The sequence below is a fragment of the Balearica regulorum genome, chromosome 8 (assembly GCF_011004875.1).
Source record: "Balearica regulorum gibbericeps isolate bBalReg1 chromosome 8, bBalReg1.pri, whole genome shotgun sequence".
NCBI lineage: Eukaryota > Metazoa > Chordata > Aves > Gruiformes > Gruidae > Balearica > Balearica regulorum.
This window is the reverse complement of record NC_046191.1, coordinates 13,549,098-13,566,892: the sequence shown is the minus strand read 5'-3', so window position 1 is coordinate 13,566,892 and position 17,795 is coordinate 13,549,098. Positions and strand designations below refer to the sequence as shown.

Sequence of the window (17,795 nt, the reverse complement as noted above, 5' to 3'; positions counted from 1 at the left end):
CCATTTACAAAAGAGACACACACAGAGATACATAATTCACAGATGTATAACACACAGAATTGCAGCAGAGAGAGAGAGGGAAGAAATGTAGACCCAGGAAATGTAGCTAATGAGAACAGACCTTTTAAAATATGGAAGTAGAGCATTGTCTGAAAGATCTTGGCACAGAGAAGGACAAGAATAGGGTGTTATAAAAATAAAACGAGTGTGTGGCCTCAGATCCTATGATTTGCTGCTATTAAGATAAAAGTTGACGGCTGCGCTCAAGTTTTACATTTCAAAGACCTTCTCTGCTTAACAGTGACCAAGCATATTCTAGGTTTACTGAAACACCTATTTATGTTTTATTAGATAATTTTATAAATTTCAATAAGAAACTTTTACAGTATTTATAAAGAACTTCTCTGTTAAGAAGGAATTTAACGACAGCAAGAAACAGCCCACTGATTTGAGATGCACCACTGTGAAGGAATTCTAAAACTAGGCCACTTCTCACTCCTTATGACTGGTATGTCAGCCCAAATTGGCTAAAGTTGACTGCACAATCACAGGATATATAAGGAGTAAAAAGACACCAAGTAGGAAACATATGGCTTCCTGAAAACACATAGAGGATTATTTTTTTCAAGTGTTTCCAATGTACCCAGAGAAGCCACTCTTCTGCTTCAATACAAGTACGTTATTGAAAGACCAGTTTTGTATCCCATATAGTAAAATAGCATCCCTGGAATCACTGCAGTTTAATATGTAAATGTAAAAATCTATAGTAAAATCTATAAATCTATAGTAAAAATCTTTGACTGGGATTAAGAAATATTAATATGTTTTATAAAAAGCTGTTTCTTCTTCAATGCTTTAAAATATAGGAGTTGTTGTTACAAATATTCTTAAGGAAGGGCTTTTGCAGCTGTGTTCAGGGATGCTGGGCCATGCGAACAGAACCCACCCACAGTCCTGAGTAAGGTGTCTAAATCTGGGGGGACGGGAGGAAATACACCTTTGCATTTCATTATAAGCTTTAGGTGCAATATGAAATGTTCTGATGTGGATCCTATTTGCATCAACTGTGTGGGATGCCTGATAGTGCCCAAGAATTATGTGGGTTCTCTGGGCTCTAAAGGTAGACCTGTTAAACACAGAACTCATAAATTTAGCTGTGAAGTTGTATTTTGTGCATGAAAGGATAAGGCCTCAATTTGCCAGCCGAGGGGCAAGCTCGTGTGAGGAAAGAAGCTACACTATCCTAGTGCTCTTGCCTAGAAAAACGAGGGTGAGATACTGTAAATTGTAACGCTTTTTTCTAAAGACACTTTCCAGAAGCCACAGAGAAGATCTTCCTAAGCTACTGAAAAAGTATTCAATGGAGCATAAATGCAGCATATTTTGAACAATGATGCTGTCACTGCTGTTTAAATCTCCATACGAGCTCACCATCCTTGTAACTGAGTCCTTGTGCTCTTTACTGCCCACCAGAGCTGCGGGTAGCAACTTCTGGTTCAAAATCAGAAAAGAAATGGGGATGCAAAGACTTCAACTAACCTTGGCAGTTCAGTCTCCTCTAATACATGTATCACCAGAAAGTAAATCCAAATAACGTCCGTGAAAGGAGGAGCAAACAACTGTTTCTGGTATTCCAAAGACAAAAATGCAGATTGAGCCTGCGGCAATTTTTCTTGCCTATTTCACCATGATTTGCATGGGGGGAAATAGAACAGTAGGCTTTCTTTCATGTGCCTTTACTACAGCATACAATGGTGATTTTGAGAGGGAAAAAGAATTCTTCAAGCTTACAAAATGATATAGAAGTACCAAAATACACTTGGTTTGAGCTTATTAAGGGCGCACTTTGTAACAGGCAAACTGTAGTACTTTGTTTCTAGAACTGATATTTTTTTTAAGCATTTAATAGGATAGTTTCCATGGCAACCCGAACTGAACAGATTGTTCATTGACTTCAGTACATTTCTATTAAACATCTTTTCTCTGTAGTTAGGCCTGCCTCTCCAGCTCTTTCATCTCTTTGGATACTTATGCATTATCTCTTTTTGCAGATATCCTTAAATGAGATTGGACTCCACCCTTCTGTGCTCTTTAAGAAAAACAAATGTTGAGTTTCACAATCATTCTCTGAGTTTCCTGGAGTCCGTTTTCTTTTTTATTGCGTATTCCTGTTTTAATCAGTTTCCCTATAGAACCAGCACCTGCAATTCAAATTGATAACCGCTGCCTATCAGCAAAAGAGAAATGGACACTGCAGAAATGTTCAATGTTAAAAGCCCAAATGGCTTCTGCCTACTATCGGTCATTTTACTACATTTTACAGAAATTCCATAAGTTCTCAAATAAAGAGAAAGCACACGATGAATATAGTACATTCTAGATCTGACCCCTCAAATAACTTAATGCTTATCTAATTTTGAAAGGTAGCTTTAGAAGTTGCAATGAAAATTTCTCCTGCTAACAGAGATGTGCAGTTTGTTCTTTGTCCTTTTTTAATGTCAATTTCTGGAGCACTGTGTCTGAAGGGTTAAATAAATTACTTGGATTGAATCTTCGATGCAGAGAAAGTGGAGTCAAAACACAGTGACAACTGATGTGAAACGCAGTAAATGAAGGAAAATGGTCTTTGGTTTAACCTATAGAGCTTCAGTTAAATGAGGCTTTCAATTAGCTGTTGCCTATCAGTTTTAGGAATATTTGTGTTCTGCTTCTTCATTGAAAAGACTTTCAGGGCTTTTTCATTATCTCTCTTAAATATTTAAGTTTCAAGCTATGGTAATCAGTCAGGCCGGAAATGTTGTTATAGTCTTGATAGCTATGGAGTCTGTTTTTCATCAGTTCACTTAAAGCTTTATTCCTGCTCCCCTAAAGCCTAGATTTGTGTGTGCTCTGGGTGGGAACTGACAGCAAGGTGTAAGAAGAATTGTCACTACATGGCAACAACTTTTAATCAAGAGCTTGTTTCCTCTCGTTAGAATGCGAGTAAGTCTCTTTGAGGGCTTTTTTCCTCCACCTCATTTTGGTTTTGCTTGTTGCTTTTCAAGTGAGCTGTCACATTTTCTAATTATAAAACATTCTGCACTTGCAGCAAAGATTGGGTTATGCAATTTTCTTAATTCAATAGATTGCTTGTCACTGCTGAACAGAAAACCTTTTATTATCTTTCATTCTTTTTTACATCTACTTTCCCTAGGTCTTTGACACACTGGGGGGGGGGGGGGGGGGGGGGGGAGGCAAGGCAGTCTCTCCTTTGCATATGCCATTGCATTTACTTAATTGCCATAAGTAAATGCAGTCTGACATTGGAAGGACATGGAAATGCCTCAGTTATGAACTGGTAACTTCCTTTGAGGCACAAAAATGCCATGTTTTGTAGATGTGAAATATAGCCCCCCACCCCCTGAAATATTAGAAGAGACTATGTCTATTTTTAAGGTTTCTACTTGAAGTTTACCTGATTTTCATGTTTCCCAAATTTTAAAGTTATCAATTCCATAAGCACTTGTTCAGGAGTGTATTCACTCTATAGGCATCTGACTGTATGTCATTACTTTTTTTCTAATTAGTCTAAATGTTCCTCAGACTAGCTAAGGTTGTCTTGAAAGGCTTGTTTTCACAAGAAAATAATTGGATGCTCTTTTCTTCTGGAACTCTTTGATAGGATTCACCGATGCCAATTTTTCAATACTCCCTTTTGGTCTGAATGCACTTGAAATAAGCCAAATGGTAGGTTTCTAATTAAAAATCCAATTCTTAAAGATAAAACTTGTCTGATCTCTGGAAACAAGTGGCATTATATTGACAGTCTCTCTGGCAAAGTTGAGAAATTGAATGGTAAGTATAAATTAGCACAGTGAGCAGTGAAAACCCGTATCACACTTGAGACCATTCCAGCAGCAAAAGACAGTCCTTATTAAACCAAACAGACACTAGTCACGATAATGAGTTCTGCAAATTGAGAATATTCTATAAAGCACAGGACATCCCTCATTAGAATCTACGCTATTGCACCCAAAAATGAGTGGCCCAAAACATATTCCTGATATCTTAATATGGGTGAAAATATCTGAAACTTATCAGTTTTCTTTTATGTTTTCAATCAAGTCATGAGTAGTGTAATCATGACTCCAGAAAAGGCTATAGAAATTGCTACCATGTGAAATGTTGGCTGGTTCTTCCACAAGGCATTCTCAATGAGAGGTACTTTTATTTTTATTTTTTGGAAGAATGTATTTTGGGCAGTCATTCTAAAAAAAACTCTAGCTTATTCCGTCTATAATACAGCCAGCTACAGATCTGAGAACAGAAAAACAGTTAATAGTGATTTGAGGATTTTTTTTTTTTTAAAAATAGGTATTTCCCTCCTGCCTTTCAGTGCTGTAGGGACTTTGTGATTACAAGCATTCTAGTTCTTGAAGCATTCATGCATGGCAGGTAGAAAACAATCAACTTGCTTTTAATTTAGTTACATGAATTTAACTGAACGTTCATTTATAAAATGTACAATACAAAACTCAAGCTTTTCCTGAGTTATTTTTAATTCAATTTCCCCTGCATACTCCTCCAGAAAAGCCAGATCTTAGCCTGCATTAGTGTTGCTTTGCACTGTTTCAACAACAGGTACTAAGTATTTCTCAAAGCACTTTGCCATATTTTGGAGCACTCCTAGATGAGCTGATGATAGTTGAGTTGGAACCACACCACTCCTTCTCCATGTAAGAGAGGTTATTCTGGAAGAAGTAGTGTACATCTGAAGAACTCGGATACTTCTTTGCTGGCTTAGTTTATATTGGAGATTTTCCTGGCTCATTCCACAAGTGAGAAAATGCAAAGGTATCTGCATACGTCCATTTCAGCTATGCCAAGTGATACTCATCCCCAGCTGCGGTTTTGTCTTCAGTACATGTTGTGCACTGCTCTAACCCCCAACTCCTCTTGTTCAGTGACTACCAAGATGTTCTGTTAAAACTCAGCCATTTTTAGCAGCTCAGCTGTGCAAGGTTGCTTAGAAACCAGCCTTCTTATCCCCCACATTCTCATGACAGATTTCCTATGCAATAACATCACTGCATGACACATTTGTATCCAGACACGCATTCCTTTTCCACTTGAGATTCTCTGAGTAAAGGTTGTTGATGCTTCACACAATTCGTAAACAGCATGTGGTAAATCACTGGAGTATTAAATCACCGCCACAGTCAAAATGAGCTCAAGTTTTGAATGCGAACAGTTCCTCACTCCTGAATTTAGTTATTGATCTTTTCTTCCTGAGAGTAATTTCTAATTTTGTTTTTCAGACTGGGTAGCTAGATGGCATTATGATTTTATGGTAATCTCTACTCCATTTGTTGTTTCTGTATATAATACTTCCTTGCACCATTTCAAAATTTAGATGGTAAGGGCTTTTGGTTGCAATTGCTTTCTTCTTTATGTTATCTTTATATTTGTACAAGGCATCTCATATGAATTGGGCATAAAAATATTTATGAGTAATAGAAATATTTATATGTTTAAAAATGTCACTAAGTATCGAAGATACCAACTTGCAGTTGAAGAGTCATGATCAGCTGCTTCATATTTATATATCTCTGATATACAGGGGTTTTAGCACTGTTTTTACTTCATTTCTCCTCTGTTATCAAACAGTACTGGGCTCTTACCAGAATGGCAATGTCTTGGTCTGGCAAAATAATGAGATAAGCTAACTACCACATCTGGCAGAATGAATATTTGCTATTGACAAAGATAATAAGGTTCCATTGTAGTCATCTTGTTAAGTCTCATGTAAGAATCCCATGCAACTTCAATCAAAACTACAGTCAGTGCTTTTATGGACTGTGCAACGTATCATCAGTGAACCATGTAGTTTGAAATTATAAATTAGTATAATTTTCATGTATTTCAGTTAATTTTATTTCATAACTATAAAACTTGTGCTTATTGTTTGAACAGCATTTCAAACATGATAAACCAAGAGTATAATTTCTTTAGTGTTCATACTCTGCCAAAAGAATGTATTTAGAATGTCATTAACATTCAAAATCTAACATCAACATAATCCAAACATGATTTAAATATACATTCTGCTTTATAGAGCATAAAGGCCTAAACCCTGCAACAAAGAAGCAGCATGGTTAAGACAAAGATGATGAGAAACTTAAGAGAGTTTACTGGGGTAGAGAATGTTTTAAGGATTTATGAAAGAATGGGATTTAAAATGGGATTTGGAGACAGGGGTGAGCTGTCTGCTTAAGAAAAGTCACTGAAATAACTGAGCCAATAAGAACAGTAAAATAATCATAAATTAATAGAAATGAATAGGGCTAGAACATATAACGTTGTAGGTGAGGATAAAGTGTTGCACTGAATAATGTGAAAGAAAAACAATGAACGAACAGATGATACTGAATAAAAATTCACTTTTGTTGGTCCTGATTTTGTCACTAGCTCTAAATTTCACAAGAAAATAGATCTTTTGTGAATGAGGAAAGAGGTGAGAACATTCACAACTGCATTTAATTGAACGATAACAGAACCACAAAACAGCATTCTTTGCCAAGCTGCTCACAAATGTAGAGAAGTGTTTGTGGTATTTGTGAGGAAAATTCAAGCAGAGTCATGCAAAAGTCAAAGGCAGAAAGCAAAACATACAAAACCATCACCCTTAGGTATGGCCATGTGATAGGCAGATGGCTTTTATAAGTCATTCTTTTACTGCTTACCCACAGCACAGTAACAAGAATAATAATGCTTATTCTTAGCACAGTATCCAAGCCACAGGAACCTCCCATGTTTCAGTTTGTGCCCATTGCCTCTTGTCCTGTCACTGGGCATCACTGAAAAGAGCCTGGCTCTGTTGTCTTTGTACACTCCCTTCAGATTTCCATACACAGTGATGTGATCCCCCCTGAGCCTTCTCTTCTCCAGGCTGAACACTCCCCTCACTCAACCTTTCCAAGAGACATGGCTCAGCCTCTTAATCATCTTAGTGGCCCTTCTCTCTCAAGCAGCTCCATATGTTGTACCAGTGAGCCCAGAACTGGACACCGTACTCCAGATGTGGCCTTAACAGTGTTGAGGTGAAGATTAGAGGGGAAAGATGTATAGAAACTTTTTTGCACTCTGTAGCCTTCTTTCTTCAAAATTTAGTTTTCAGATGTGAATAGGAAGGGATCAGTAGAAAACCTAGTTTCAACACGCTGTAAGCATTTGTTGTTGTTTTATTCTTAAAAACACTTTTTTTCAAGGGCAGAATGATTTGGTTTCAGTTGCATTTCACACTTGTTGTTTTGGACTTTTATGCCTCTCTTTTGAAAAATGTTTTACTCCCTCCTCTTAAATATAGAGTAGACTTACAGTGCATTCCAACAATTCTATTTGTCATGTTTGCCAACATTTTAAAATTTGTGGAGGAAAGTCAGCAATGTACAGTAATGGCAGATATGGGATCTTAATACCACAATAATATTCACTCTTTTCTCATAACCAGAAAGCAACCTCTGTGTATCACAGATTTACTTATATTGCACTTAAAAAGCCCTTTGGCTAAGGTACCTTTAAAGTTCCACCACCTTGTTCAGACAAATTGTATAGCACAGTTTTTACATAAACCAGAAAACGACCTAGATAGAGGCCATATATATATAAAATTACCTGGTCTTCAAAGTCAAATTCTGTATAAACAGTATCTCCAGAATCCATAATCAGATTGCAATCAAGTTCATTTGGCCCTAAAATAGGAAAGAAAATTAGACTTCAGAACCATATTGGAAATTTTCACTTTATGTGATGGAACATTATAGTATTTCCAATTGTCTGTATGTATGCAAAAACTGTGATCCAATGAACCATTCAGACATGCTAGAGTACCCAGGTGAATGGTATTCCATTAACAAAGCCTTCAAAGCATCCATAAAAGCTACCACAAATCTTGATAAGAAATGGTTATACTAAATGGTGAATTGTTTCAGCTAGATCGCAAATTTATTGGGTAGGGTGTTCTGCATGCCATGACTTGCAATTGTAAAATTGCCATAGAGATCTTGGCTCAGGGGAGAATAAAAACCATGTTTAGGAAAGAGAAAGCAAATACTGACTTATTAGTGATTAGCAGACAAGGATTCTGGAGGGATGTTGATGGGGGACCAATGCAGCTTGCTTCTGGCAGCTACAATCCCCATTCCTATCCTATCCCCACACCTTTCCAAGGCAACAGTGTGGCTCTGCCCCTTCTCCCCATCATCTTCCTGTGGCAGCCTCTTGCACTTGGGATGACAAAATTCAGTTGCTGAGAAGCCTTGACCTGGCTGATCTTTACAGTTTAGCTTCAGCTGAACTATTGAAGGTGCAGGATAACAGAAATTTGGCTTGGTATTTCAAGAAGTCATGTAGGGGGATAGTCATTGCTAAACCAGAATGAGAGGATAAACCACTAATCATATTTCTGTCTAACACAGGAAGGGTATAGCATGGACATCATATATTGTGGCATGATCATCCCATTCAGATTATCTCACTCCTGGGCAATGAGGAAGAAAACAGTCTCCTGTGCCCTCCAGATGGTGCAGCCCTAAACCAAATCCTGCACATATTCAGCACATGTTAAAATGTCAATATGCGTGTAACTACAGGAGTATTTTTCACACCATTGTTAAAATGAGAATAATGTGTAATGACACACAGAGATCTAGAAATTGTAACCAGCTGGTAGCTACGGGTGAGTCCAATAACTGTCTTCATCTGGGGAGCAGGAACAGGAAACACCAGGGGAAGTACAAGATATGCTTTGTTTTGTGCACTCATGTCCCTAGTCAGACTAGATCACTGATGAGAAAGAAAACAACTCACTTTCTCCTGGGTTACAGGTATCTCTACCTGGGTTACAGGTGTTTCTGCCTAGTATGATACTCCTGCAAGCACTGGCATTGAGGATACATAGTTTTAAGACTATTGCTGACCTCGAGTTGTTTTCTCACTATTAGAGATGTTTGTATGGGTGGCTTTCTGTAACAAGCACTATCAATAACAGATTTTGCAGTTCAATTTGTGCCAGATGCATTTACGTATTATCTGCTTTTGTTTGCTTTTAAAGTTTACATAGTAATAATCTATGTAGGTGGTGAACTAAACATCACTAAGAGAGAAAGCAGAGGAGAGGAACTGGATGTCATTATGACTAAAACCATAACTGCTTGGTACAGATGATGATTCCGGGGTGTCTTAATTTGCAATCCATATTACAATTGCTTCCAAATTTATCTTTGATGCAACTGTTTGGAGATACCAGTGAAGACTTGGGTCTACCATCTGCTGGTGGCTTTGGTTTTTTTCACCCCTAATGTTCATGTATACTTTATCAGATTGCTATAAAAAAAATAACAGAGAGATTATACTCTTGCTACCCTAAAATGTCACATTATATATGCAGCATGTTCTCCGGCACATACGCTTTACAGTCTTTTGAAAACACCTGTCTGTAAAAGATATATGCAACCAAATTGATTTACAACTGCTGAGAGAATCTTACTTTTTTGATTTATTTTACACACCTAACGTCTCATTCTTAACGTTGTGTCATTGTTAATAATATAATTTAACCAAGCCTCAGTCGTCACCAGCACTGGCCTACCTTGACACATCAATCACTTTTACAGGCACTTGTGTGCAAGTATTTGATTAACTGTCACTTAACTATCAAGAGCAGTATGCATCCTTGGCTAGAAACATTAATATGAAATATGGTGCTGCAAACGTAAATGCAAAGGTCAGGCTGAAAATGAATACTCATGCATAATGTATCTTAAGTGATAAAAGCCATAATGGTTATACAATTTTAATATGGTCAAGCATCTTAAGGCCTTTTTTCTTGAACTAGGACACCAGTTCCCTTGGCGAAGCATAGCTCCTTTCCAGGGTATATTCAAGGCAGGCCAGGAAAATAGAAAATACGTGTCTTTTCTTCCTTGGTTCAATGAAAACTAACAAAACCTGTAACCATCTATCACTGAACAGTATAGAGACTTTCCTACCCTTCTCAAATCACCTAAAGACACACCTACCAGAAATTAATTGAAGCAAATGGCTACTCCCAGGACAAAATAATGAGGGGATATACAAGAGTACTTGTGATATCCCTGGTGCAGTATGAATAAGCACGAGTAGTTTGCTATCCTCTAGCTCAGTTTGTTGCTGGGAGGGAGTATGTTTTGCTGACTTTGGACTAAAACTTGCTAAAACAGGTCTTCTAGGGGAGGTCAACAGGGTCACTAATTAATGGCTAGTACACATGGCAGCAGAAGCGTACCATACCAGATAGCCACTTTGCAAGGTACTGGGAGTCAGAAATCCTGGTGGCAGGCAAAGCTACTGACCAGGCTAAAGCTAAGGGAGAGCGTTAGAGTGGATAATTCAAAACTCAGCTCAGGTTTTCTGAGCTCAGGTTTCAATCAGCAACGTTTTATGTAAAACTTGTAGCAATGTTCAGCTATCAAAGGAGAAACATGAAACATTGGCTTAAGGAAAAGAGGAGGATTGGGTAAGGCATTTGGAAGCAAACATGCCCTGCTGCTTTCAATGAGTCTGCAGGCTGCACATCTCCTGCTCTGACAACAAACCAGCTGATCATAAGTTTCACTGCCCTTTCTGAGTGGCATTGTTTTTCCTTTGATAAGTTGGTACACTGAGAACTAGGCTATAAGAAAAATTAATACTTGTTTACCATTAGGAGGAAAGTCTTATAGTCTGAATTGTCCTAATTCCTTTCAAAGGCATGCCCCATTACACCAGATAATCTCAGCTCTTGGTTAACTTAGAGCCTTTGTGTGCTTGTATGAATCTATTGCAAATGATCTAACTGTATCAATTTTAAAAGGGGAAATTCAACAGTTAAATTAAGAAAATGCATGAAAAGCTCTACTGCCATGGAGAAACACCTTGCAAGCACTTGATCTGAAAAGGTACTCTTGTGGCTTAAAATATGCTTCCTCAATTTCAGTGCACGCATGAAGTTGAGGTAAGGGAAACCTGGTCATTTTCATGTGCTTTGTGTTTTCCTTAGAGGAAAAAAGAGAGGATTTTATTAGATACAGTACTGCACAATTAAAAAATAAATCAGTTGGAAGTTTTTATTAAATCCCTGTTAACTGAATAATCAGCTCTCCAGGGAGGAGCAGGCTGCTGAAAAAAAGAAACAGTAAATCAGCAAGAATGTATTCCCTATTTTTGACTATGCTTTGTATCTTGACACTGAAGGCATCATTCATAAAGATTAGTCTCACTAGGTAGGTGTGTGATTCCTACCACAGAAATGCACCCCAGAACCCAGGGGCATGGTGGCCGTAAATGTCTCTGGTCCTATAAAACATTTCAGTGTTCTGAGCCTGGGTGCCTGTCACTTTCATTGAAAGTGTGGTCGTCCTTAAGTTTTCATGAATGCAAATGTCAAGCATTGCTTTTTCATGGTTCACTAAATTCATTTATACAATGAAACTAAATTGTACTGATCTGTCTAAATTTATCTGCAGTTGATTTAACTTCCCATTACAAGGTAGCTATACCCCATCATGTGAGTTAATTAAGTCTGCTCCTTGGACCATTTGTGTTTTGGCAAATCAGCTAATGTATTTCCAATCCTTGCTTAAATCTGTTATTTATTTCAAATCCCGGTAGCAATTCTGTTCAATATGGTTCATTGTCTCAAATATGCCTATACACATATTTTAACTATAGTATTTGCACTGTTCAGCACTGACTGTCATAAAAGTAATCTGAGACTACCCTGTGAAGCACGTTGCTTCTCTTAATAGCATGTTTAAGCTCAATAAAATAAAAATGTCTTCTTATGTTATGGAACATTCTCTGAAGCACCATTTAATAACTCAATGCATATTGCATATAAGCACTTGGGCAAGACAAATGCTTAGAAGATAAATTTCAAGTGGAATATAATAGAAATAATTTACTGAAGGACTGATTAGCATTAGAATGATTACATTTTAATTTTGCTCTCAGTAAAATGCTTCTAATACAAATTTTATTGCAACTTTACACTGTTGAGTTTCATGACAGGTTGTTGCTCTTAGCAACAGTCTTAATATGTCATAGAAGGCAACAATGAGAAAATTGTATTTTAATCTATAAAAATATTCAGTTGTTTTCTTTCCGCATAATTGTTACACAGTTGATTGTAACTGGATTTTACAGGCATAGCATATGAACTAAATTGATGTGGAGGCATGAAAATATTAGAAATACTATGTTTACGTTAGCCACCAAGAACCAAAATATATTGCAATATCACTAATAAGATTAAAAGACAAAAAGTGAGATCAAGGCAATGTTGGAATTGCGACCTCTAGAAATTAAATATCTGGTCTCACTGGAGCTCTAGAAATCTTACTTTGAATCTCCTTACTATTACCGGTGCTCAGGTTAGGCACCAATTAGATGATTGTGGCATGGCTTCTGATAAAGCTCATAGCTCTCCAATTATTTTGGTGAGGAATTTATTAAGGTGATCACACTTTCAAGGAACGGACTGGAACTCATCCAGAATCACAACCAATTCGTGCAACTGTTTAGCTTTTGTCAATCTGTTTGTCAGAGCTAGCACCTTTATGCCACTTCTTTGTTCTTCTTGCTATTTGGTACTTAGCTCATTTAATTAGGGAATCCACAGGTAATTATCAATACAATGCTATACAGTGGGAATGCCATTTTAGGTTTGGAATCAATCTCTTGCCTCTAGGAATATGGCTAAGCACAAAACAGGTACGCGTGCCACTTAAAGACTACTAGCTTATCTCAAAGCTGACCACTTATTATTCTCAACCCCATCCCCTGCCTTGATAATTCACCTTTATCGCATTTTGAACATTATAAAAAACAGCCTTATGGGTGGGGGTTGTAGGCTAACTAGCTTGGAATCCCTTTCAAATCTTGAAAATATAACCTAATCTTTCTGTCTGAAGCACTGTTATTTACAAATGTCTTGCTAGTAGAAAAAAGTAATCCCCTCTCTGTCAAAAACAGATAATAGATGTATTGCTACTACTAGACTTCATTGTGTTTCATCAATTCCTCCTTCCTTGCCAGATGATTGTTCACCATTACAAATAACTGAAGCTATCCGATCTGCCAAATTATGGCATATGAGTTTTCCCTTAAACAGAGGAGTGATCAGATACATGATTTTCTCTAATCTTTGTTTTAATAAAGCTAGTAAATTTTACAGGGAAATATATCACCTAGAATTTTCTTTTTCTTTCTGTGTGCTGTTGCACAAGACATTTATGACCTCATCTACCTATATAACCCTCATGGTCTACTTGGAAGGCAGCCAGATATGCCATCTGTAAAAGGAAAAAGTTGTGAAGCTACCAAGGAACACTTTCTTGTTCCCCTCAAGCAAAATATTTCTGACAGATGTTATGGATTCTCAGTGCTTTGATTTTTAGCTTCAATTTTTTTGCAGCCCTTTGTCCCTCAAAGGCTTTTTCTTTGAAGACATTCAAGCCTCAATAAGCACAAACAATAAACATATAAATAAATAAAAAACCCCAAACACCTGACATTCACACACAGTTTCAGAATTTGTACCAATTACTAGGGAGGATGATCATTAATCTCATAGGACTAGTTTTCTCGTGACACTGAGGTATCATATGATCTGGAACTGAAACAGATAGCTGACAACTGGAATCAATCAACTTAGGAAGTTTTTGTATTAATGATATAGTTGTTTAGTGGACTATCCATAGTATTTTAAGGTGAGCTTGTAGATAAACAAGATGTTAGGTGGGTTGTATAAAGTTTCCAAGTGTAAAGAGATTTTTAATTTTTTTTGCCCTAGGTTGTGCAAATATTTGAGGTCAGTCAAGACTGCTACAGTACATACATGCATACTTAAGAATATGAAAAAGGCATCCCATCAATGTCAAATGCAGTATAGAAAATGTGGTTATTCAAATCTCATATTAACTCACCTGCTGCAGCCTCTTTGTTTGCAAATAGTTTGTTGTCAACTGCCAAGCTTATGTCAAAGAACACTTCTTCTTCATCTCTGTCTGCATCAAACTATGAAAAAAATAAATAAAATTTGATAATCAGATACTGCTTACTACTTGGCTAAACATCAACATGTAACATGATTTCTCACCCCAAGCCTTCTTGATAGGAACCTTTCTATTTTTCTGTGTGCTGTCCATTGCTTTAGGTATGACTCATTTTAATTCTGACTGAAAACTAAACTAATTTTGTAAACCATTTTGCCTCTTTTTAATACCTTGTCAGGAACAGAAGCTACAGTAAAATTGATTTGCTCTCAGAGAATGAAGTTTCAAAGCAGAAAGTAAAACTAGTAATGCATATTACTTTTTCAGCCGTTGGAGGGTTGAAAAAAATGACAGCATAAAGGCCAAAAATGTGTTTACTTTATTGTCATTTCTTTTCAGAGATTAGTATAATTAACTATTTCATTTGCAAGTGAAAAGTTTGCAGCAACTTCTGAATTGTCTGAAACCAATTTTTGTGAAATGTATGTGTGTATGATTTTTTCAAGTAGTTGAGCAAAATTCTTAGGAAAAAGTAAAGTATTTTTGAAAGTCCCCTATTATATAGAAAAGAAAGCTTTTCTTGATTTCACACTACCAGAAAATGTATTGGCTCCATAATAAATTAATAAAATCAGGAAAGCAAAGCCCCTTTAAAATGGCAAATAATTTCTTACAATTTTAAACTTTTATCAGATATTCTATCTTTTGCCTAAATTCTAGTACTGATTCTCACAAGTTTTTTTTCAGCTCTGTCTGACAGGTTCTTTATGTGGCCAGGTGATATGCTTGACAGGGAGTTTGTGTTTTTATTATCGTATTTATCATACTTCATTTATTTAGATCATCACTTACTAAGGCTTTCTTTGGGAAAAAAAATTGGATATTTTATTGCCGTTGCTCTGGATTTTTTCTTATTTCTTGAATTGAGGCCAGGTACATTACTATGGAAAAAGGGAATACTGTAACCTCAAGTAAGAGCTGCAAGCAAATAATGGTCACATCAGATGGCTGTCATTCAGTGCATGCTCCCATGGATAAGTTACTATTTTCAATCATTCTGTATCTTCAGTGTAATATGGTTTAGGATGCAGAATGAACCCCAGAGCGAAAAGCATTACACTAGCAATTGCAAGCTCATGAACTTCAGTGGGCTCGCTCTTTCAAGTCTAAGACTGTTGAGCACCTTTTCAGATATCTCACCAATGCCTGCCTGTCTCACAGTAGAAACGATAGGCAGGGAAAAGCCATAGAGAGAGGAGTTCAAACACTGCTAGCAACCTTGCTACAGAAGATAACATTTATAGAGATGTTGTTTTCCAAATATGTATCTCAGAATATAGCATGATACTTAATGAGTTAATTTTACAGAGATACTGAAGTCCTTGTCTAACACCCACAATTGCAAAATCAGTATTATTCTTTTCATTATGACTTGTGATAACTTCTGTACTGTCCATATTTAACTGTTCTGTCACTGGTAATGAAATTTGCTTTCTTATGGAATTTTCCACCAGCACGTCAACGTAAACTCAGAGGCAAATATCAGCCCAAGAATAATTATTTAAATGTCAGAAATAGCTCAAAAATAGGGATGGAACATCAAAGAGACAAAGAATGAAAGGAATCTTGTAGGAGGCCAGAGTATACTAGAGAGAGGCAACCATTGTAGACAGTTTGCTGTCAACAAGCTTGATTCTCAACACCTGTCTGAGTGCTCAAATTTTAATTGGTATTAGTCACAATTTAAATCTTTAAGGTCTTAGTATTTGGCTTTATTCTTAGCTCAGCCGTAGAGTTCATTTCCATCACGGATGAATCTTCTATAATTATCAATACAAGGAGTTTCTGGCTCTGACCCTGAAGACCACTCAGAAGTTCATCCTGTGATTCAGCACAGTTGTCCATCTGTCTAGGCAGGCATTTATCTATTCTTGCAGCATTATTTTGCCATTCAGTGTTAATCAAAACTCAAAGCATTATTTTTTATTTATGAAGCAGAAATTTGTGTATTAGAAGAATTGCATTTTGTGTCAAAACTGAGGCTTGTGGAAGAACAGGTCTTAAATGAAGCTGTTGGGCAATTTATTATCTATGCACAAGAGCAGCTTTGGAATTTCCTTCTTGATGAGAAAAGATTATTAATCTCTGAACTCTGCACTGGTCTGTCTCCGAGGAAGTGTAGGGATATGCTTTTCTTCTGTCGCTTCTCAGCCAAAAGAGTTCACATTTCATTAGATATGCTAGGGAAGATATATAATGTGATGTTTGTGGGTATGTGTATGTATAAAAACCAGTAAATTGTCATCAGGTTGTGTCTGATCCTTACTGTGTAGGTCACACCACACTTGGAGAGATGACAGGCTTGCTTTCTCATTAATAGCATTCCTCTGAACAATCCAGTTTACCATGAAAAAAACCGCATGATCAATCTCAAAACGTTCTGAAAGTTCCAAGAATTTGAAACATCAACTTCCCCCATTCAAAGAACACCAGCTGTGCTTCAGTACTCTGAAAAATCTGGGCTTTGTAATGAAAGCCTATATTGTCACCCAAAGAAAACCAATTATTTGAAGCTTGCACATAAACTCAGTTTTCCCCTTGCAAAATGAGAATTGTAATACCCTGAGCCACAGGAAGGCAAGGTAGCTTTCACAGAGAAAATATTTTTAAAAGAAACTAAGTAACTGTGTTAGTTCTGTACTTCATTGAATTGCTAAACATTTTAAAATTAAATCCTTTGATAATTATTGGAGGCTTGAATAAAACATAAAAGGTACTCAAACAACCCTATTCACAAAGAACAAACAGCAGTAAAACTTGTATTTTTAGCAGAACATGTCTAAATCAATAGGTTGCTTTCCCTACTGAAAACAAATCCCTACTTGCTTTAAAACAGCTCTCTGCAACTAAATTATCTACTGGTATCTTTATGGATGGCTCAGTTTAATTATAGTCAAGTCCTATGCTTTATAGAAATAAAATTTTATTAAACATGCCACTGAAAGCATTTGCAATACACAAGACATATTAACTGTATTGTTATCTGAACGGATACGATCTTTACCAGGGATGCAGGAAGAAGGAAAGCATCTCTTCCCTGTCAGGTCAATGGGGTTTGAGGTCTGAACTCACTCTACAGTGTTTCCCTCAATGAGGCACTAATGGGGTTTTTGTACTTCCCTATCTCTGTTTTGTTGAAGCAGGAAAAGATGAGGGAGGATCTCCAAGGACAAGAGAATCACATTGCTTAAGAAACCAACCTAAATCTCTGAGCCAAGAAAGGTTTCACAAACCTTTCTGAAGTACATTTGGGGGCTATGCTTGCTAAGAATCTAGTAAAGTCCTCCCCTTGCCCAACACACACACACGTGGAAACTGCCAGGCAGCAATCTCCACATCACTTCTCTAAGTAGTCCTGCTTCCATGATTTATCTCCCTGTGAGGAAGGAATGTACGAGAGGCTTTTTCTACCTTCTTTCTCCTCAGTCAGTTCAATAATGTTGTTTCTGTGGGAGGAAGAGGTAATACAGCATCATTTGGGAGGATGTGAATTAACCGCACCCACACACTGTAGTTACACCACATGCTGTTCTGCTCCCACCTGGTTCAGGGGAACACATCCCAAGGATTAAAGGAGGAACAAGAACAGATCTCTGCGGTCTCCAAGGCTTCCTTTTAGTAGAGTTTCAAATAGTTTTGCTTTGCTCTGACATCATGATTTAGTAAAAAAATTATGAGTAGAAG

The 17,795-nt window shown here is 37.0% G+C and overlaps 1 protein-coding gene across 1 annotated transcript in view; it reads right to left on the bottom strand.

The window, feature by feature from the left end:
* Positions 1 to 17,795, bottom strand: part of AK5 (adenylate kinase 5) — a 92,716-nt gene that overhangs the window by 31,957 nt on the left and 42,964 nt on the right. Inside the window, exons 7-8 of the mRNA XM_075759736.1 lie at positions 13,983 to 14,073; positions 7,654 to 7,730 (exon numbers count right to left, since the gene is read on the bottom strand). Of these exons, the coding sequence (XP_075615851.1) occupies positions 7,654 to 7,730; positions 13,983 to 14,073 (168 nt within the window). The remainder of the gene's footprint in view (positions 1 to 7,653; positions 7,731 to 13,982; positions 14,074 to 17,795) is intronic.